At 64.7% G+C, this 20899-nt stretch overlaps 1 protein-coding gene and 1 long non-coding RNA gene across 4 annotated transcripts; one reads left to right on the forward strand and one right to left on the reverse strand.

Moving 5' to 3' along the window:
- Window positions 1-17: 17 nt before the first annotated feature.
- SAMD11 (sterile alpha motif domain containing 11) lies at window positions 18-20819 on the forward strand. 3 transcript variants are annotated; one of them, XM_082750380.1, is made up of 14 exons: window positions 18-1004; window positions 2180-2271; window positions 6377-6558; window positions 7881-7931; window positions 11710-11834; window positions 15054-15143; window positions 15323-15457; window positions 17338-17500; window positions 18541-18656; window positions 18861-18939; window positions 19023-19519; window positions 19739-19863; window positions 20199-20309; window positions 20428-20819. In XM_082750380.1, the coding sequence occupies exons 1-14, from the start codon at window positions 488-490 to the stop codon at window positions 20671-20673; spliced, it is 2529 nt and encodes an 842-aa protein (XP_082606506.1). In that variant the 5' UTR covers window positions 18-487; the 3' UTR covers window positions 20674-20819. The 3 variants fall into 3 exon arrangements, with proteins under 3 accessions (XP_082606506.1, XP_082606507.1, XP_082606508.1); XM_082750381.1 differs by having other exon boundaries at window positions 20-1004; window positions 19023-19294; XM_082750382.1 differs by lacking the exon at window positions 18-1004 and adding an exon at window positions 1644-1662.
- LOC309857661 lies at window positions 11790-16036 on the reverse strand. The gene is made up of 4 exons (XR_014307839.1): window positions 15492-16036; window positions 13732-13993; window positions 11942-12118; window positions 11790-11909 (listed from the first exon to the last, which is right to left on the reverse strand). It is a non-coding gene; the product is annotated as an uncharacterized lncRNA (long non-coding RNA).
- Window positions 20820-20899: the final 80 nt, after the last annotated feature.

A 20899-nucleotide genomic window follows, 5' to 3' on the forward strand; every position in this document is an offset into this window, starting at 1 on the left:
GACACGGGTGCGCGGCCGGAGCGGCGGAGCCGCGGGCCGGCGGGGCGGGGGCCTGGGACCCCCCGGACGGGGCGGGGCTCAGGGCCGGAGACTTCTGGACTCCACTGTCCGGGTGGGCCCCGCCGGTGGACCAGCGAGCCGCGCGCGGGGTCGCCCCAGGGGGCGCGGGCGCAGGGGGCGCGGGCGCAGGTGGCCCGGCGCCCTGTGGAGCCCTGGCGCCCGGGATCTGAAGCAGGTCGATAGCGGATCGATAGCAGCTCCGGCAGCACCATGTCTCGGGCGGCCAAGGCCCCGCCGGCCGGCCGAGAAGCGGTCGGAGGTGGCCCGGCAGGCGGCGCGGCTGCAGGTGCCGGGGCGCAGTAGCGGGTGCGGCGGGCGCGCGGCCGGGAGGCCCCTGGGCCCCCAGCCCCCGAGACCCAACTCCGGCCCGGGCCCGAACAAGTTGCGCCGGCGGCGGAGAGCCGGGCTACGGGGCCACCGGCCCGCCATGCCGGCGGTCAAGAAGGAGCTCCCAGGCCGCGAAGACCTGGCCCTGGCCCTGGCCACCTTCCATCCGACCCTGGCCGCACTGCCGCTGCCGCCGCTCCCAGGCTACCTGACACCGCTGCCGGCGGCGGCCGCCCTGCCCCCGGCCGCCTCGCTCCCCGCCGCGACCGCCGGCTACGAGGCGCTGTTGGCTCCCCCGCTCCGCTCCCCGCGCGCCTACCTGAGCCTGCACGAGGCCGCCGCGCACCTTCACCTGCCCCGGGACCCTCTGGCCCTCGAGCGCTTCTCGTCCGCCGCGGCCGCAGCGCCGGATTTCCAGCCGCTTCTGGACAACGGCGAGCCGTGCATCGAGGTGGAGTGCGGCGCCAACCGCGCGCTGCTCTACGTGCGCAAACTCTGCCAAGGCAGCAAGGGTCCGTCCATCCGCCACCGCGGGGAGTGGCTCACACCCAACGAGTTCCAGTTCGTCAGCGGCCGGGAGACGGCCAAGGACTGGAAGCGCAGCATCCGCCACAAAGGTGCGGCCGCGGGGCGGGCGCCCAGGGGGCGGGGGGGCGCAGGCCGCTACGGTCCCTCCCCTCGGCTCCCCAAGGATCCTTGGGTCCGGACCCCCTCGTTCTGCCACCGGGGAGACCATCTCCGCCCAGAGAGGGCGCTGCGACTCTGGGGCTGCCGCAGGGACACTCCCCCCCCCTCCCCGCCCCCCACCCCCGCCCCCAGCGCGGTCGCCTTGGTGGACCTGACCAGAGCGCCCTCGGCCTCCGCCGTTACCCCAGCTGCAGCCGCGGTGCTCTGGGCTCCCCGCGGCCCCCGAGCCGGCCCCTCCTCCCACTCGGAAGGTCTTTGCGGGATTCCTGAGCTTTGCCGCCCAGGGGAAGTTGACGGGAACTCGGGAGCCTGCGGGAGGCCGGCTGGGCGGGACTCAACTTCCCTCCGGGGTCGGGGAGCCACCAGGTTCTAGCCGGAGTAGAGGAGCACGCAGGTGGCCGGGGTGCGGGTGCGAGCTGCTGGACGGAAGGGGAAGGTGTGGGGGTGTCGCCGGCAGGTGGGGGCGTCGGGGGCGCGCGTCGGGGCGGGGGCGCGCGCGGAGCTGGAGCGCGGCTGGGCTGCGAGCAGCCTGCTTGGAGGAGATTCAGGAGTCTGGCTCCGAGGCGCGATGTGCGGGCGCCCGAGCAGGCAAGCGGGGAAAACTCAGGGAGCGTCAGGGGCGGGGGTGGCGATGGGGGTCGTTAGAAAGTTAGGGACCCAGTCGCGCTGGGCTTTTGGGTTCGCGGCTCTGCTGTGGCCGCCCTCTTCCCGCTGCGGGCTCAGGCAGCTCAGGACCCCGCGGCGCCGCTCACCTGCGCGCAGGCTCGACCTTCCCCGGCCGGGTTCCCAGTTCCCCCAGACCGGCTTGGAGAGGGCAGAGCGCGGGAGGAGGGACGCGGGGGGCGGGAAGGATGCCGCCCTGGGTCAGGGGAGGGCGCTTGCCCGGATTTTGAGTTTCTGGGCTCTGCAGATCCCCGCGGCGTCCGCGAGGGTAGGGTGGGCGGCAGGGCCAGGTAGCGGGTTCGGAAGTTGGATGTTCGTACACGTGCCAGGAAGGGGAACCGGCCTTGCAGCTTACTGTGCCCCGAAATTGCGCCCGCGTGCGCCGGCTTCCCCTGGCCCCAGCGCTGCTCTCTCATCGGTCCTGCCTTGGCTCTCTTCCCAGGAAAAAGTCTGAAGACGCTTATGTCCAAAGGGATTCTGCAAGTTCACCCTCCAATCTGCGATTGTCCGGGCTGCCGAATATCCTCCCCGGTGGTGAGATGTGGGAGAAAAGCTGGGGCTTTGAGGGTCTTCCTTCTCCCCTGTGGAGCTTGTGCCTGTTTTCTACGATCCAGAGCCCTAACCTCAGCCCTGCGGGTGTGCAGGAGTGAGCCCCCAAGGGCAAATAGGGAGACTTTGCTTTGGGTGGGAACCCTGGATGCGGGGTCTCATGGCTGCCTATCTTGGAGCCTCTCTTGGGAGCCTTGGAGCTGCTTCTCCTGATGTCCTGGGGACAGTCTAGGCTGTAAAGGTCTCCTCCCTGGACAGTGCCATCCAAGTGTAGCCTAGGGACCTTACCCTGTCACAGGTCTTTGTGGGGAGGGGTGTTGTCACTGGGTCAGCTGGCCCGGCTTGGGAGAGGGGCTGATCCTAAGGTAACACTTGTCCTGGGATGTGGCACGGTTGGCAGGCCTGGGTGTGCATTCTGGGGTGGTCACAGCTTGGATGTGGTTAACATGGGTTACCATCTGGGACGCCAAGAGCTAGAACCCTGCTGGGCACAGCCCTGGATACCCAGGAGAGTCTGAGTGAGGGTATAGCCCAGATGGGGGCAGAATCTGAGCAGTGTGGGCCTTTGGTGGCAAGAACTGGAGAAGGAGGCTGATCCAGGACCCCGAACCCAGTGTAGATGTATATCGGCCCCCTCTTTGGCCTAGGGGAGCAGCAGAGATTGGGGTTCCGGGCCTGCCCCTGAAGTACTTTGAGCGGCTAGGGGAGAGCCAGTTAGGGCCCCGGCTCCTGGGGGTGGCTGGCATTGTGCTGCTCTCCCTGACGCCATCGGCAGCACCCTCACACAGAAAGGGGTGAGAAAGAACCCAAGACACCCACTTGAGCTTCTTTACTTGGGACTGGAAGTAGGAAGGACGAAGGGACGCTTTGGTTTCCTCGTGGACCCTGGAGGTGCGTAGCCTGGGCAGACTGGGAAGCCCCAGACACAGCTGTGAAGACAGACACCAGATCAGACACGCAAGGGCGCTACAGCCATGCCTCAGGGTGTACCCACCCCACACACCATGCCGTGGACTTGTCACCGGAGTGTGTACACACAGGCAGCCCACCTCCCACCCTAGCATGGTACCTGCCTGGGGCAAAACGCCAATCTCCCTCTCCACTTAACCCACCTTTTTGAACAGCTGGTACTGGAGAAGAGTCTTCTGGGCACCCTCAAGGGTAGCCTGGGGTTTCTGTTCAGACTGGAGGGGCCCAGCCTGTCTCAACCCACCCCCTCCAGAGGTCTTTCAGAGGAGTGTTGGTTCAGGTGGCCTGAGCCCAGGATCGACTTCCCCAGGACGTTGCTTGGCCTGGGGAGGGGTGGAAAGTTCAGGCAGGGATGAGGCCGCAGGCTTGGACTGCCTGTGGTCTGGGGGTCCCCGGTCCCTGCCCTGTATGAGGGATGCCTCAGACCTGGGCCTGCCTCTCCTGAACCGGATCCCGGTACCCCTCGCTTAGGAAGGAGCTCCACAGTCCCTCCTGACTTTACGGCCCCACGTTTGCCACATAGAGATTGTCTTCCTCCATCTACCCACAGCCAGGCCCAGAGGTACATACACTCCTCATGGTCACAGACACCTCGGGGGCACAGTAGAGGTGTGCCTATGATGCAGGGGTCACAGCCGGGCAATGTGGCTTTCCTGTGCCCACCCTTGCATTCTGGGGAGCCTGTGCTTTCAAATCTATGTGCTGCTGCGCGGGGATGAGGGGTTGAGGTTCTGGGTGTGCGTGGGAGGAAAGTATGCTCCCTGTCCTTGATCAGGGTCAGGGCTGCCCATCCTGGTCCCTCTTCCTCCGCTTCCCTCCCACAGGAGCACCTCCGAGAGCCGCCACAGGCCAGCATAGGTGGTCTGGCCCCATCCTGAGTGGCTCACTGCTGTGGTTTTCCTCTTCTTCTCATGGCCTCACAGATGAGAAGCAGAGGGAAATACATTTCCTTTTCTTTCTGAAGACGGTAGCTTAATTAAAACAGAAAGGCAGGAGAGGAGGTCCTGGTGCTTGGGCTACAACAGGCTAGAGAAGGGCAGAGCTGAGTGGGACTTCCCAGCTGTGCACACTTCGGGCAGGGCAGAATGTTAAAAACATTCCCCTTGGAGCCTGCTGGCTGGCACAGAGGGGGCGCGGGGACCAGACAGGCCCTTCCGCTTGCAGCTTTGCCCACTCTCTCTATTGCTGTTAGAGCACAGAGCCCAGGCCAGAATCTCCGAAGGGGCCACAAAGCAGGCCATCTCATCTTCCAGGCCAACCCTCAGGCTCCATTGCCCCACCTCACCCCACCTGACCCCAATGCCATCCGGTGTATCTCACTGAGTGTTGCAGAGAGGAACACGGAGGGCAAGTATGGGGGAGACTGTGGCTCGGAGAGTCTGGAGGGGGGACCTGGAGAGGGGGTAATTGTGGTCCTCAGACCCAGCGAAGAGAGAAGACTAGGGCTCCCTGGCCCTCTTGGAAACACTGCCCAAATCTGGAGCTGGGGTGGGCTCGATCTGAAAAGAAAAACCCTTCTTTATTCTGGAGAGCAGGACTAGAATGGCCACACAGCTGTCCTTTAGGTCTAGGGTGACATTGGTCCAGGGTGGCATTGGTCCAGGGGGACATTGGTCCAGGGGACATTGGTCCAGGTGACATTGGTCCAGGGGGACATTGGTCCAGGGGACATTGGTCCAGGTGACATTGGTCCAGGGGGACATTGATCCAGGTGACATTGGTCCAGGTGACATTGGTCCAGGTGACATTGGTCCAGGGGGACATTGGTCCAGGGGACATTGATCCAGGTGACATTGGTCCAGGTGACATTGGTCCAGGTGACATTGATCCAGGTGACATTGGTCCAAGGGGACATTGGTCCAGGGGGACATTGGTCCAGGGGACATTGGTCCAGGTGACATTGGTCCAGGTGACATTGATCCAGGTGACATTGGTCCAGGGGACATTGGTCCAGGGGGACATTGGTCCAGGGGACATTGGTCATTGTCCTGGCAACAGAAAAGAGGGTGTCCATGGGTCCCCAGGTGACTGAAAAGATGAGAAGGAATTAGATGGTCCCAAGGTCCTGTCACCTCCGTGAAACAGCAACTCCTTATTAAAGAAGAAAAAGTTTCCTGTACACCAGAAAATAATCAATAATTCTTCCTCGTCCTCTGGGGCAGCGGGGCCCAAAGACCCTGGAGGGAGCTGCGGTGTGTGGTGACCTTGTCTGGTGTGTGCACGTGCTCTGAGCAGGGGCAGGCTCGGTAGGGAGTGCCCCCGTGTCTGTGCACAGGGCCTGCCTTCCTGCTCTGACCCCCAGCACACAGCACACGCATCAGCTCCACATACTCCCCACATGCGCGTGGGGAGGGAAGGCGTGGGTGTCATGGAAGAAACCGAGTCGCTGTTTCTGACCCAGAAGGTGGGCTCCCTCGGGGCCCATGGGACAAAGGGTCTAGGCTGGGAAGGGCTCCTCAGCAAGTGACCTGTGAGCCCCAGGCCCGCAGTTTGCAAGGGGCCAGCGGGATCAGGCCCCAGACTCGGGCTTCGAACCACCCCTGGAGCCCCCGCATGGCACTAGCAGAGCAGAGAAAGGACTTGGTGTTTGTTGAGGGTTCAGGCAGGAGCTGTGTGGGATAGCTCAGCGGACACACGCACACGGAGGCAGCTGCACGCTGAACACGCGGCAGAACGCCGATGTACTGTGTTGTGCAAACGTGGCCCCTTGGGGCTCCCTGGAGCCGGGGAAAGCAGGGGTCTGCCTCCAAGTGGGCATCCCCACACTCGGGCTGATAGCCTGGGGAGGGAGCCAGGCTGGAGTGCAGAATCTGGACACAGAAGAGTCACGAGGAGCCCGGCCAGTGCCTACAGCCCTCACTCTGCCCCCCTGCTGGCACGGGGGCCGGGGCAGACCCAGGCCTCACCTCTCTGCTCACTGGGACTCCATGGACCCTTGGGCCTGTCCTGCAGGCTAGAAGCCCTGTGGCAGGGCCAGCTGTGGTGCCTCTTTGATCTGAGTGGCTGCTCTGAGGGCTTCTGTGGCCTGCACCTGCCTGAGGGGTGGGCCTGGGGTGGAGGCCTCCCAGCAGCTTGAGGGCCCCGGCTCAGCCTAACCTTCCTCTCTTCCCTCCGTGCCCAGAACCGGGGGCGGCTGGCGGACAAGAGGACAGTTGCGCTCCCCACTGCACGGGTCCTAAAGAAGGAGCTGACCCCCAGCTTCTCACCCAGTGATGGTGACAGTGATGGGAGTGGCCCAGCCTGTGGGCGGCGGCCGGGCTTGAAACAGGAGGACACCCCACATGTCCGTATCATGAGGAGAAGGTACCTTTACTAGCGACCAGGGTGGGAGGGCCCATGGACTCTGGTTGGGCATGTCTGGGCGGCTGAAGGCCAGGCCAGGCCAGGGTGAGGGCCTTTTGCCCCGGGGACAGGGCTCGAGCTTAGCTTGTCAGGTCTTGGTATCTGCTGAAGCTGAGAGAGCCTGAACCCTGGATGCCAGGAAGCCTTGGCGAGAACCCACCCTGCCCCCACCTGGAGGGAGGGGGTGGATGTGGCTCCATGTGGGGAAGGGAGGGGGCTCTAGGAAGGGCCAGAGGCTCCAGGAGGAGGGTCGGGGAGACCCGGGAACGGAGGGCCAGGCACCACCACAGCCAGGCAGAGAAAGGATCTGAGCAGCCCCCGCCAGGACCAGCCCCTAAAACTCAGGTGCTCATTCTTCTTGGCAGGCGGTGGCCCTCCTGGCTCTCCACTGTCCCTTCCAGGCTCCCACGGTCTCCTCCCCGGCAGAGACACCTCCCTCTGTCCACTCTTCATCCCACCACCTCCGTGGTCTGCCCACTCGTTTGTCTGTCCTGCCGGCGCATGTTGCTCACCTCGAGTTTCCGCCTTTTTCTCTTCTCACCTAGTCTCTGAGCACGTTCCAATTTCTCCTGCCCTAAAAGAACCCTCCCTAACCCCCAACACCCCCGCTTCCCAGGCCTCATGCCCACGCTTGCCGAGGTGACACACCCGCACAGTCTTCGGCCGCCATCCCTCAGCCTGAGGGTCTTTCCGGGAACAGTGCTGTGAGGGAGGGGACAGGCCCAGGGCAGAGCTGTGTCCTTACTGGACCTCTCAGGCCGGCCACCCTCCTACCTACGGTGTGAGGCAGGAGGCCCACCGGCAGCAGCTGGGACCCAGGAAGCCACGCCCACTGGGACGGCCCCTGGACCACAGCTGCCGGTAGCAGCCCTGGGCCTTGCTCCCTGACCGTTCCAGCCTGGTGGAGCTGCTCCAAACACACGGAATTTGGTTCAGTTGGTGGCTGATGGGCGGGAGAGGCTGTGGCCCTCACCCAGAGCCCAGTGTGGCCACTCTTCTGGGTTCGCTGCCCCAAGAAGGAGAGCTGTGGCGGCCTCCAGTCTATCCTCCGGATTCCTTTGTCTGCTGAGACCAGGTGTCGGCTCCTGCCCCATGGTTCTGCCCTGGCGGCAGCCACCGGCTGGTGGAGCTGGTACAGGAGGGCAGCAGAGACAGATCCAAGCCAGCCCAGTTCCCTGGGGGCCGGTGCTCTGGGGCAGATGAGGGCTATGCCATCCACAAGCCCTGCTATTCGGGTACCAGACCCTGGAGGCCAGTCTGACCCTCTGTTTCTTTCCTTGCAGAGTCCACACCCACTGGGACGTGAACATCTCCTTCCGAGAGACGTCCTGCAGGTAGGGTCCGGGCCCGGGCCGGGCTGATCCCCACACACTGTGCGTGGGCTGGACGGCGCCTTGTTGCTCCCTTGAGCCTGCTTCTCAATCTCTCCAGCCACCGTCCCTCCTCCCCTCCATACTCTGTGCTGTGTCTGTCTGTTGGTGCCCAGGCCCTGACAGCAGTGAAAGTGCGGGTTCTGGGCACCACCTGCCTGCACGGGACTGGCCATTTGAGTCGGTCTGCCCAAAGAGGACGCCATGACCTCCCCCTCCCACCCTCGCAAAGACCCACCAGGAGACGAGAATGGTGATGTGTGCATGGAGTCTCCTAGTGCAGAGACATTCAGTAGGGACAGAATTTGTCTGCGAAGATGTGTTAGAGCAAGGGAAGGGAATGTGGGGGGGTGGGGGTGGCAGGTCTGGCCCCATCAATTGCTAGAGGACTTTGGGAGCCGAGCCTATGGGACGGGGTGCTCCAGGCAGTGAGGGGCCGACCGAAGTTCTTGAGCAGAGGGGTGACAGAGTGTGTGTTTCCATGGGGTCCTTCTGGAGGCCCTGCCCGGGAGGTTGGAGGTTTGCCCCAGGCGGCCGTGGTTCAGGCTGTGGCAGCACGATGGAGGGCAGGGGACTACAGAACCAAGGAGATAAAAATGAGGGGACGTGAAGAGGAGGTTGGGGGGGCATTGGGGAGACCCAAGTTCTAGATTCCAAACGAGCCAAAGATGGTCAGTCTGTGGGTAGAGCCCAGGCTGTGGCTCCTGGTCTATGGGGTCAGGTCTTAACCACAGGGAGGGCAGAGGAAGGGCCCAACCAAGGAGGCAGCGGGCACCCAGCACAGGCCCAGTTTCCTCAGCCAAAACTGAGGGGCCAGCCCCCAAGGTGGGAGCTTGTCCTCCACACCCCCAGCCTGGCTCTGCGCCGTACGTATTATTATATACGTCTCTGAGAACAGCCAAAGTACAACGAACACATCTTTCAACTTACTTCCACCTCTCTTTGAAGTTGCCGGCGCAACTGAGCATTTTCATGACCCGTGATGAACATGGACGGCATTTTATGAGCGTTTTGCTTGGGCAGCCACTGGGTGAATATGTCGGTGAAGCTTCTAGCGAACCCCAGGAGGCCCCTCCAGTCCTACGTGACCCTTCCCGCCTCCTGAGCACCCCCCGGCCTTGAAAGGTGATAGAAGGTCCCAGGAGCCCAGACGGAGGTGCCCCGGGACGGAGCCAAGTCCGAGGGCGCGGGGCCCCTTCAGTCCGCACAGGCCTGGGGATGGCTGGGATGCTTTTCTGGCGTTTACCCGAGAGGAGACTGTAGTTGGGGCGGGTCTTCCAGCCTGTTTTCTCCCCCGCTGCGGAGGGGGTCCCTCAACGTTGGGCCAAGGAGGGCTGCAGCCGGCAGCTTGGCCTCTCCGTCTGTCCTTCCTCTCTCGTCGGCCGTCTGTTCTCGAGGCCCTGTCCACTTCTCTCGCTGCTATGCCCATCCTGTCTGCCCCTGCGTCCGTCCACTCAGTAGTGCCGTCTGTCCAGCTGTCATCACGTTTCACTCCGTTCGTCCCTCTCCCACCATCTGTCAGTCTTCGTCTGTCTGTCCCTCCATCTGTCCATGAGTTCCATCCACTGGCCCAGTGGCCCGCCCGGAGCTCCTGCTTCAGCGCCGGAGCACCCCCAGCAGCTGGCAGGAGACCTGGCCCCTGCCCTCCTGAGGCCCCTGCGCCGGCTGGGACATGGGCAGGCACTGAACAGTAGGACGGTCAGCTGAGGGAGCCTGCAGGAGGCCAGGACGCCCCTCTGGGGGAGAGGGGCCGGAGGGGCCAGACCCTTCTCCCTCAACCTTCTGGCGCCCAGCCTCCGGCACGCAGCCGCTTCGGTCACGCAGGCTCTCCCCATCACCCGCTGCCGCAGAGCCTGTGGGCTTGGGCCCTCGTGCACAGCCAGGGCAGACAGTGTTTCTATGGCCGCAGGAGCCCAGACTTGGGACACCCAAGGCCGAGTTTGTGTGTTTTCCGCCTGGTGTTTCTTTATCTAAAACCTGATCGTTTGTTCACTGAGTGGCCAGAACGTGTGTTCCAGAGGCAGGCCAGGCTGTCTTGGGGCCCGTGGGGCAAACCCCCAAGGCAGAGAGCAGGGGTGTGGTGAGTGGCGGTGTCCTGATTCCCACCAGGCCTCACCTCCATGTTGCCACGGCACCACCCAAGTGCCTGGCTGGCCGGTGAGTGACAGAGCTGATGGCCGGGTGGGGGCGGCGAGGGAGGGGTGCCGTCCGGGCGCTGTGTGGGCGCTGGACGAGGGGTTCATGGGGAACCAACGGATGGGACCCCTCCTCACCTCCTGTCTCGGGGAGTTGGTCCACTCCCTGTGGGAGTCCCGGGGACACCAGAATTGGATCCTCTCACAGGAGGTCTCGGAGCAGCGTCCAGCCACCGCCCACCCCTCCCTAGTGCTGAGGACAGCACTTCTCAACAACCTCGCTCTGATGAGGATGATAAGGGATGAGAGTTGCCGCCATTAATCCCATAAAGTACTTACTCCCACCCGACCTGCCCTCCTTGCATGGGGGGCGCCTCCTCCCCTGGGACAGGGGTGGGGGCGGGGAGAGGACCCGCCTCTGGGTCTCCCAGAAGCTCTGGAGCCCAGCCCCGGAGTCTTTGGGGCTGAAACTGATCTGCTTAGGGGCCAGCCTGGATTAGCTGCAGCCACCCAGGCCAGGGGGGCTGGGGGCTATTTAATGCGGTTTAGGGTCGGTTCCCAGGTCATTCCGTGGAGGCCCCCTTGCAGCGGCCCATCGGGAAGGCTGCCCTGACACAGGTGGGCCAGGGAGCAAGGGGGTGGGGGCGGGGGCAGTGCCAGGGCCATCCCTGCCCCTCCTCTCCTCCGTCTTGACTTCTGCCGCTCCAGGCTGCCTCTGTTCTGAGGCAGGGGTCCCTTCTCTATGCCAAGAGCCTCAGGAGCAGACGGAGTAGGGGCTGGTCGCCCACGGTCCCACTGACATTTGCTTGCTCTGCCCTTTCTCTGGGACCCTGGCGTAAGCTCGAGCCGCTTGAGCAGAACCAAGGAGTTAAGCGCACGTTTGTTCCAGGCCCACACGAGCCCGGTGGCTGAGGCTCTTAGCTGGGAGCCTCCGGGGGAGGGAGAGCCCGGAGCACACCAGGGCTGCGTGTCGGCGTGCACGTGTGGCCGCACGCTCTCGTGGCCCTTGCCTGAGGGTGCGTGTGTCCCTGCGTGTTGCTCACATCTCACTGGCTGCAGGGCTGTGGTCGGAACCTCGGTTTCCGCGTTGGAAGAGAGGGTCTGTGGGTGGTTGCCGGCCTTCCTTGAAGGAGCGCGTGCGACTTCCTTGATGAAGCGGCTGGCCCGGGAGGAAATGCCAGAGGCACGTGTGACAGTGGCATCCTCTCCCGTCACGGCTCCTCATGAGCAGACACCCCCTCGTCGGGTGACGGCCACGGTCGCTGTGGGGCAAGCGTGGCGAGACGGAGCTGGGCTGCTGGCCCCGGCACACACCCTCCCTGGGAGTTGCGGCGGGGCCTGAGCGGAGGGCCCCGTGCCCTGCAGACACCTGACAGGTCCTGGTCCTGGGTGAGACCTGCCTCGGTCACACCCACTGCCTGTTCCCCTCAGCACCTGTGGTGGGGACGCCTGCGTGTGCGCTGCCGCAGACCACAGGGGTGCACACTTCCAGACTGTCCTCTGGCCCTGCACGGGCACGTGCTTGAGCTCAGTCAGGCACGTGTCGGGCCCGCGGCTGGGCCTGCAGCCTCCTGGGGTCTCACCTTCGCTGTCTTGCTCCCCCGCAGCCAGGACAGCGACCTGCCCGCCCTCCTATCCAGCGTCCATCGCAGCCGCCACCTCGTTATGCCCGAGCACCAGAGCCGCTGTGAATTCCAAAGAGCTGGTGTGGAGCTAGGCCTGGGGGCCACAGGTGAGGAGCGGGGGGCAGAGGCCACGGCTGCCTGGGCCGCTGTGGCTGAGCCCAAGGACAGCCTGCCCTGCCGTCCTCCGGCGTCTCTGCTCAGCAGCTCCGGATGCCGCCACCCCCAGCAGCCTTGGCCAACAGCCAGGGAGGACGGCTGTCCCCTGGGGCTCCATGGGATGGTAATTGTGCTAATCCAGGCCAGCCAGGCAGACAGGAGGCCAAGGCAGTGGTCCCACCGTGGCTACTTCTGGGGTGGGCTTGAAGGGGTCAAGGCCACTGCCACCCCTTTCCTGCAGGAGCAGAAGCAGGGACAGGGTAAGCTGGGGCTTCCCTAGTCCTTCATAAGGGCCACACTCACTCACAGACACAGACGCACAGTCCTAAGACGCCAGCATGGACCCAGGGGGAGCCCCTCACCGTCCTGCATGGCCCTTCCTGTCCAGGGTCCGTTCCTGTGGGAACAGGACACTCCCACAGGCTCGGAAATGCAGCTCTTGAATGGCTCCGTTGAAGGCAGGGACAGGCTGTGTGCAGGAGAGCACCCGCCAGCCCCACAGAGCTCGGGCTCCTAGAGGAAAGGGGACCATCATGGCCCAAGAGATGGGGGGCCGCCACCTGGACCTCTGCGGGGGGGGGGGCAGGAGAGTGCTGGCCCAGGAGCTCCCGGGGTCATCTCAGAGGGTCATCTCGGAAGGACGGCTCCTGGGGGCAGTAGGAGCTTGGGACGAGAGGGCAGCTGGGGGACCCAAGCCCTCCCCAGAGCAGCAAGCGGGAGAAGACTTGGCGGTGCAGCTGTGCTGCAGAGAATGGGGCATGGCTGCGCGCGGACTGTCAGAGCAGCAGGCAGGGGCCCCTGCAGCCCTGCAGCCCCAGGGCAGGAAAGTCTCCAGCAGTGGCTCTCAGAAAAGCTGGGCAGGAGATGGTCATCCCCATTAGTGCCCCCAGGCACACCTGTGTCTGGGAAGGCCTTTGTGGGGTGGATGTGAGGGGGCTGCTTCTGGAGCCTCGTTGGAGGCCTTCGAGGCGGCGGAGCAGGCAGCTGATAAAATCTAATTGCCCCATCGATCGGCTGGAGCCACGGGAGCCCCACAGTGATTGAGACATTCTGAGCCAGCAGGCCCTCCCCCTGCTGCCCGCACACAGGGAGACCTCGCAGTACACGGGCACGAGTGTGCAGGCGTGCAAGCAGGCACGTGTGCCCTGCTCCCTGCCGGGGCTGTGTGCTCGGGGCCGTGGTGTGGCCCAGGCACCCAGGGCACTCTCTGTCTGCGTGTTCCCCTCTCCTTTATGCCGCAGTGCAGGGCAGGCGCGCAGGCACGCCAGGGGTCACGGGCGCTGTGCGTGAACTGTCACGTGTGTACCGTGTCTCCTTGGGGCTGTCGTCTCCCACTGGCTTCCACTTGTTCCTGTCAGCCCTTGGTGGGGACATTTGCCTGCTGTCCCCTCCTCTTGCTTCCCCAGGAGCCACCTGTCAGTCCCTGTTCCCACAGGAACGGACCCTGGACAGGAAGGGCCATGCAGGACTGTGAGGGGCTCCCCCTGGGTCCATGCTGGCGTCTTAGGACTGTGCGTCTGTGTCTGTGAGTGAGTGTGACCCTTATCAAGGACTAGGGAAGCCCCAGATTACCCTGGCAGCACCTCACTGCGGCCACGGGGCTGGGTCTCACGGGGGGGTCCTCCTTCTCCCTCCTCTCCCATCAGAGAGGGGCCCACCCCCCACCGTCCACCCCTGCCCCGCAGCAAGGCAAGGGGGAGTTCCCACTGTGGAGGAAGGGAATGGGACTCCGGGAAGTCAGAGTGCTGGATCGGGGGTGTGCAGGAAGGGGCCTGGGCAGCGGGTGTGGACCCAGCCCCAATCCCCCTCCAGAACCCCCCCACCAGTGGGATGGTGTGGCTCTCCTACCAGCTGGGCCCCGATGCCCCCAAGCTGTTGGGGGCCAGCTGTGGCTTCCTCAAGGGGCCCTTCTGCTGGGTGCGTGGCTCCCTGTCCTGCCAGGTCACTGAGGTAGGAGCCCTTCCGCCAAGCAGGAAGGTCCTCATCCCTCTCGGGGCAAGGCCTGGGCTTGGGCTGCCGAGGTGGCCGAGATCGATAAGTTATTAGCACCATTCTGTCAGCTGTAAAGTGGGGATTGATTGGCCTCTCGCTGCTGCCGCACTTCCCCGGCCTGATAAAAATGACAGATTAAGGGAATAAGAGAAAGGAATTAGGCTCTGGGAATTAGGCTCTGGGAAGCCTGCCTTGCTGAGGTGTCCCGGCAAGCCTGGTTCACAGCGGGGGTAGCCCTCACCCACCCCCACCCCGGCAGCCTCCTCAGGTTGGAGAGGGGGCGAGACCACGGGCTCAAGCCCGGAGGCCAGCACTGTGGTGGACCCCGGAGACCAGGACATCTGCTGGGCTGTCCATCAGACACCCCATCCCAGGCCTTGAGCTCAGGAAGGAGGGATCGGGGGCTGGGCTGGAGAGGGGCTGATTTGGGGAGACAGATGAATATAATTTGGAGGGAGGACATGGGAGAGTTGCCCCCCCCAACTACTGTGGCCCGGCTGTATACAAGATGAGAGTGTTCTTGTGCCCTCACTGCTCACAGCCCAGCAGGCAGGCGGGCAGGTGTGCGACAGGCAAGACCAGAGTGCCGGCTCGGGCCTGTCAAGGCGGGGAGGCGTGTGACCAAGGTGGAGGTGCCCAGGAGTGGGTGTGGCAGGTGTGCCTAATCTCGGGGGCCTGCCTAGCAACCTCCCTGAGTGGACAGAGGCTGGGGTCCTCACCTCTGGGAGGGAAGGTGACTTCCAGGCTAAACCAAACCTTCGGCTCCTCTTTGGCAGAATGATCAGGAGGGCCTGAGAGTTTGCACAGGAGACCAGTCTGGCTGGGCAGGGGCAACAGGGTGCCTGTGGACTCCTGAGTTGCCGCCTGACTCTACTGCCACAGATCCTTGATCACATACATACATACCCCAAAATCCAGGATCAGAACCGTCCCTTGACCTCTCCAAACCCTGGCAACATGTCCTTTGGCTGAAGGCCTGGGACCCTGGACTGCAAAAGGTTTTGAGTTGTCTGGGATCCAAGGGCACCTGGGCCATGAGGGGTTAGATACTGGGCTGAGCTGGGGCTGGCTGGGACTGAGACCTGGACTGGGTCCCTCTTGGCCCCTGGACCGCCCAGCCTTCCATCCTCTCCAAGCCTGGAGATGCGTGAAAGGACTCACTCTACCCTCCCCAACAGGTGACCTGTCGGGCAAGAGGCTGGGCCGCTCCCCCCACAGCAGCAGCGACTGCCCATTGGAGAAGAAGGCGCGGAGCAAGTCACCCCAAGGTGGGAGCTCAGCTTGGAGGCGGGGGTGGGGGGGGCGGACAGGCCACGGAGGAGAGAGGGGTGACTCAGACCCCGTGCAGGGCGGAATTGGCCCAGCAGCAGGTTCTAAGAGGGGAGGTCTTGCCTTTTGTGCAGCAACACCTGGAGAACCCCTCAAGCCCTCACCTTCTCCCCAACAGAGACTCTGTTGCTGCCAGAACCAGGGCCCAGCATGGCCCCTGAGGACCACTACCGCAGGCTTATGTCGGCCCTGAGTGGAGCCGGCACACTTGAGGACTCCCAGCGTCTCTACCACCTGGGCCTCCCCAGCCACGGTACGTGCCCCCACCCTACAGCACCATCCCTTACCGTGTCTGCCCGTGCGTGCTGGGCTCCGGCCATCCCTGGAGGCCTCTGCTCAGCCTGGCAAGAGGCCCTGGGGTCTGGGGCTGCTGACGCCGAGACCGGGTCTGGATGCGGATCTGCCATTAGCCTTGTGGGTGAGCACTGAGGGGAGATTCCCCCCCCCTCTGCCCAGCACCCACTTGTTTGAGAAGATCTGGGGGACCCCCCACCTGCATACCCCTGCAGCCCACCCCGCCATCTCCCACAGACTCTGCAGCAGGGCCAGCCCTCCGTGTGACATGCCAGCACAGTCACCCACATCCACAGATGAGGAGACTGAGTCTGGGATGAGCCCCCGTGAGAGTAGAAGGTGGGGAACGAGCCAGGCCTGCCCCCTCTCCAGTGCTCACAGCTCCTCCTCGCGCCCCGGCCGGTGTGCTGCAGCCCTTCCGACTGTAGGGGCCCTCGGGGCAGTGCGTGAGAGTGTGCGGGACACCTCGCCTGGGGACAGCCCGGGCCTCTGTGTGGAAGGCGCCAGGAAGAGGGAGGCAGTCGGGCTAGAACATCCAGAAGGCTAGGCTGTGGCCAGCAGGACGTGGCTGGCTGGTGCTCAGCAGAGCCCCGGGGGTGGGGGTGCAGTCCCTGCCCCCCCCCAGCTCCCCACCCTGTGCTCGCTCTGTCCTTCCTGCCTCTCACCGACACACCTCACCACCCACCAGCTGACCAGCTGCACCCTAGCCTGCAGACCCCAGCCCAGGGTGCTGCCCCCAACTTGGCTTTTCTGGCTGGAGGTGGGTGAGAAGTGCTGGGAAAGGGGGCAGGATTTCTTCTCCTTACACAAGGCACTGTCCCCCAGGGCAGTCAGGCACCGAGAGCCTGAATAATTCACCAAATGTTAATAATTTAAAAATCTTCCTTTTTAATTGCTTTCCCTGCCCTGCCTGGGGCCCGCTCGGCTGGCCTGCGCGGGGGAGGGGGCGCCGGCCACCGGGGAGCAGCGCCGGGAGCCGGGCTGTCAATCACGGCCCTGCGCCGCCGCCCCCGCCCGCGGAGCCGACTGTAAATAACCGAGGCCGCCGGGCGGGCGCGGGGGCGAGGGGCCCCGCTGGGATCGATGCAGGCGGCCGCGCCGGCTGGGCTCTGCGGGCTGGCACCCGGCCCGGGCAGGACCCACCTCCGCTTTTCGGGTAATTAATTTATAAACAGGCGGCGGCGGTGTCGGCGGAGCCTGCACGGACGGGGGGGGGGGGGGGGGGGCTGCGGGAGGGGGGACTCGGAGGCCCGGCCCTGAGCTGCACGGGGGACCCGGGTGGGGAGCAGAGTGCTAGGCGCCTGGAGCGTGCACTGCGTGTGACCCAGAAGGGGGGTGGCGGGGCACTGTCAGTATAGGTTGGAAACCCCTTCCCTAGGGGGCGAGCCTGCGCCCCAGTCTTGCGTCTCTGCACAACCCCGCCCCTCAAGGCTCCTGCAGCCTTGCTGGCCTAACCTCGGAGCTCCTGTCCGTATGGACATGCAGGTGCCGCGGAACCCCTGCCGTCGGAGCCTTTCCCTCCCTCCCACTGCACTCTGGTTATGGAAATCCCCAAATCCCTCTCAAGGCTTACCTGCCACCCCCGGTACAGGCGGGTGCGTCCCAACCCCCATCCCCCGCACCACACAAAGCTAGTCGCACTGTAAGGGTTTGGGTCCCCAGTCCCGTGGCCTTCGGTTCATCTTTCTGCTCCCATGACCAACCGGCAAGGGCACTGTAAGGGTGTGCTCTCAGTGGCTTCTGGTCTCCTCGGTGTCCTTCGCGCGACAGGATTGGGTTGTCAGAGACCTGGGGTAGCCTGGCCTCTGGGTCACCATGGACCCCCTCCCCAACTCCCAGATCTCCTCAGAGTCCGGCAGGAGGTGGGCGCGGCAGCTGTGAGGAGCCCCAGTGGCCTGGAAGTCCACCTGCCCTCACCCACGGCAGGTCAGCGTCGAAAGCAGGGCCTGGCTCAGCACCGAGAAGGCACCGTGCCAGCGGGCACCCCTTCCTTCTCAGAGAGGTACTGGGGTGCCCACATCAGAGAGGCCCCCATCTTCTCTTTGCTAGTTTCTTGGACACAAAACTGGGGCGGGTCTTTCGGAAACCTCGCACCTGGTTTCTGCAGGTCACGTCCACGGCCTGCCCCCACTACCTTGTCACCTGCCTTCAGTCGTGCGTTCTCTTCCCCATCGGGGCTAGAGGGCGCCAGGTATGGGGCTGACACGGGGTTCATGGCCTGCAGAAAGGTCCTGACACCCACTGAGCTGGTCAGAGGCCCAGAACATTCCTGGAGGAGAATGTGGGGGGGTGACTGCCCCTCTGGGCAGGGTGTTAAGGGTGACTGCCCTTTCTGTGGAGCAGCCGTGGGCCTCACGGAATCCAGGTGCCCCAGAGACCGCTGAGGGCTTTGCTCCCCCAACAGGCAGGTGAGAGGCTGGCGACAGACTGGGGGAGTTCCTGGAGAGCGTGGTGCGGAGGGGGGCATTAGAGGGGAGCAGGGCGAGGTCTGGAAACCCTTAAGTCGGAGAGCTGGGACAGGGAACACACACACACCCCAACCGCGCGCGCGGGCGCCCGGCTGGTCCACCTGCGGAGGCCAAGGAGGGAGCGAGTTACGGAGCGTAATGGGTCGGGCAGCTCCCCCCGGTCTCCTGTCGGGCGCCAGGGTACGCCCCCCAACAACGCTGCCCCCCTCCTCCCCCCAGCGCTATTTGCAGCTAATTGCGCCCCCCACCCCCCAGCCGCACAGGGTCCACCGCAGGCGGGGAGGCGGGGACCCGGCGCGCCCCGCGCGGTAATTACCGCTGCAGTCGCCGCCGCCCGCCGGGTCAGCGCCTCCGCGCCGCCGCGGAGATTAATTGGCGCCGCCAGCCGGGGGCGGGGGCGGCGCACGACCCGGAGTCGTAACGAGCAGCCGCATCGACCGCCCGCGGGGCCGGCAATTAGTAGAGGCGGAGGCGGCGGGGGCGGGGGCGCGGGGCAGTTCCGGGAACGGAGGGGGCTCGCGGGGACCAGGCCGGGGCCTGCGGCGCGCACTGCTTACCGCCCTGTCGTCCACAGGGAGCTGTCGCAGCCGCCCCCCTTGCTGTCGCCCCAGAATGCCCCGCACATCACCCTGGGCCCCCACCTCAGGCCCCCCTTTCTGGGGGTGCCCTCGGCCCTTTGCCAGACCCCAGGTGAGGAGTGGGCGGGGTGTGCCAGCTCTTTGTGTCCTAAGGGGCCGGTGAGGGAACCTGCCACGAGGCCGTCGGAGTGGGAGCCCCGTGTCCTCGAGCGCGCCCCCACCCCCGCCCTGCTGAAGCCAAGGGCGGACCAGGTGGGCTTGGGCGGCCCTAGACCACTCGGCCACCTGGCCTCGTGGTCTGTCCCCCTCCCACCAGGTTACGGGTTCCTGCCCCCTGCCCAGGCGGAGATGCTCGCCCGGCAGCAGGAGCTCCTGCGGAAGCAGAACCTGGCCCGGTAAGTGCGGGGGCGACCGGTGAGGCGAAGGCGGAGCTGCCGAGCTGCATGACTCACACGACTGTCCGCTCCCCCTGGTCCAGGCTGGAGATGTCCGCAGAGCTGCTGCGTCAGAAGGAGCTGGAGAGCGCGCCCCGGCCGCAGCTGCTGGCACCCGAAGCCGCCCTGCGCCCGTCCGAGGGCGCGGAGGAGCTGCAGCGGCGCGGGGCCATGCTGGTGCTGAGACACAGCTCCGCGCCGCTGCTGGCCCTGCCCCCCCAGGGGCCCCCGGGCCCCGGCCCGCCCACCCCTCCCCGGGAGCCTGTCCGCCGCGCCCCTCGGAAGGGGGGCCCCAGCCCGGCCTCAGCCCACTCCAGTGAGTCCAAGGAGACCACCGGGGCTGGGCTCTGGGCACAAGATGGCTCTGAGGACGAGCCCCCGAAGGATTCAGAAGGAGAGGACCCTGAGATGGCGGCTGCTGGGGGCCAAGCCTCAACTGGAGGGGCCAGCCCTGAGGGGAAGGGGCTTCTCTCAGGGTCCATGCTGCCCCCTCCCCTGCCCCTGGGCTTACCCTATGCCGTCAGCCCCTACTTCCACACAGGTGGGCACCCCCCCTCCAGGCCTTAGATCCCTCCATGGGGTGGAAGAAAGTTAGTCCCCACCAGCACCTGGGTCTTACAGAGGGCGTCCATGGGGAAGGGGGGAAAAGTCCCTGTTAGTCATCAATCTGACATCTCTGAACAATTTGGGCCAAGCTCAATAGACCTGAGTGGGAGAAGAGAGCTGGCCATCGTCCTAGTAATACCACCCCCCAACCCAGGCACCATGGGGGGACTCTTCATGGATGGGGAGGAGGCCACAGCCCCCGAGGACCTCAGCAAGTGGACAGTGGACGATGTCTGCAGCTTTGTGGGGGGCCTGGCTGGCTGTGGAGAGTACGCACCGGTGAGGGCGGGAGGGGCCACACACCTTCTCTGTCCTCATTCCCCACCCCAAAGCTCCCCTCCTCGGAAGCCTCGTGTGGGGAGGGTAGGGGTGCTGTTGCATGGGCTCCCCACCCCCCACCCCTTGTCCGTGCTTCTGCGTCCAGCACAGGCATATTCCCAACGGGAAGACCTTCCTTTCGTTTGCAAGTTTCCCCAGCAAACTACACCAGCAGCTTCTCTCCGGAGAGCCATGAGGCAACCCCAGGCACTTGGCCCTTGGGGGCCTGGAGGGACCCAACAGGGTGGGCAGGAACTGGTCCCAGCACTCAGGCCCTGACATCCCCCCCACCCCAGGTATTCAGAGAACAGGGGATTGACGGGGAGACCCTGCCCCTGCTGACCGAGGAGCACCTCCTGACCACCATGGGGCTGAAGCTAGGGCCTGCTCTCAAGATCCGGGCCCAGGTGAGTGCCTGTGGGGGAGGGGGAGCTGTAGTCTCACAAGGGCCTGGCTGCACTGAGGCTCTTGGTGGCTGCGAGCCACGGGTCCAGAAGTCCCCCACCCAGGCCCGTCTCTCCACAGGTGGCCAAGCGCCTAGGCCGAGTCTTCTACATGGCCAGCTTCCCTGTGGCTTTGCCGCTGCAGCCACCAACGCTGCGGGCCCCCGAGCGGGAGCTCACCTCTGGGGAACAGCCCCTGTCCCCCACAATGGTCCCCTCCCCCTATGTGGGGGGCCATCCCCCTGCTGGCCGAGCCTCTCCCAAGCAAGAGAACGGAACTGTGGCTCTGTTCCCAGGGCCTGCAGAGCCCCCCCAGCCTCTGTGCTGAACTGGTGGGTGAGCGACCCTGCTCCCTAACCCTCCAGTGCCAGCAGCTCTGATGCAAAAGACCCACCCCACAGCTTGCTTTCTTTTTGATTTGGATGCAAAAACACAAAGAATTTTTTTAAAGGAAAATGTGAGTTAAGAGGAAAAGTTTCCAAAACTTTCTGGGGGTGGTCACAGAGCCAGGTGCAGACAAGACTGGGGACCCACCCCTGAGCCCAAGCACAGGG

Source organism: Mustela nivalis (assembly GCF_964662115.1).
Source record: "Mustela nivalis genome assembly, contig: HAP1_SCAFFOLD_1032, whole genome shotgun sequence".
NCBI lineage: Eukaryota > Metazoa > Chordata > Mammalia > Carnivora > Mustelidae > Mustela > Mustela nivalis.

Bases quoted from the DNA above. Each gene is read 5' to 3' on its own strand.
- SAMD11 (XM_082750380.1), top strand. From the start codon at position 488: ATGCCGGCGGTCAAGAAGGAGCTCCCAGGCCGCGAAGACCTGGCCCTG. The intron at 11,835-15,053 runs GTGAGGAGCGGG...CCTCCCCAACAG, and splicing joins GCTAGGCCTGGGGGCCACAG to GTGACCTGTCGGGCAAGAGG. The intron at 18,657-18,860 runs GTGAGGAGTGGG...CCCTCCCACCAG, and splicing joins GGCCCTTTGCCAGACCCCAG to GTTACGGGTTCCTGCCCCCT.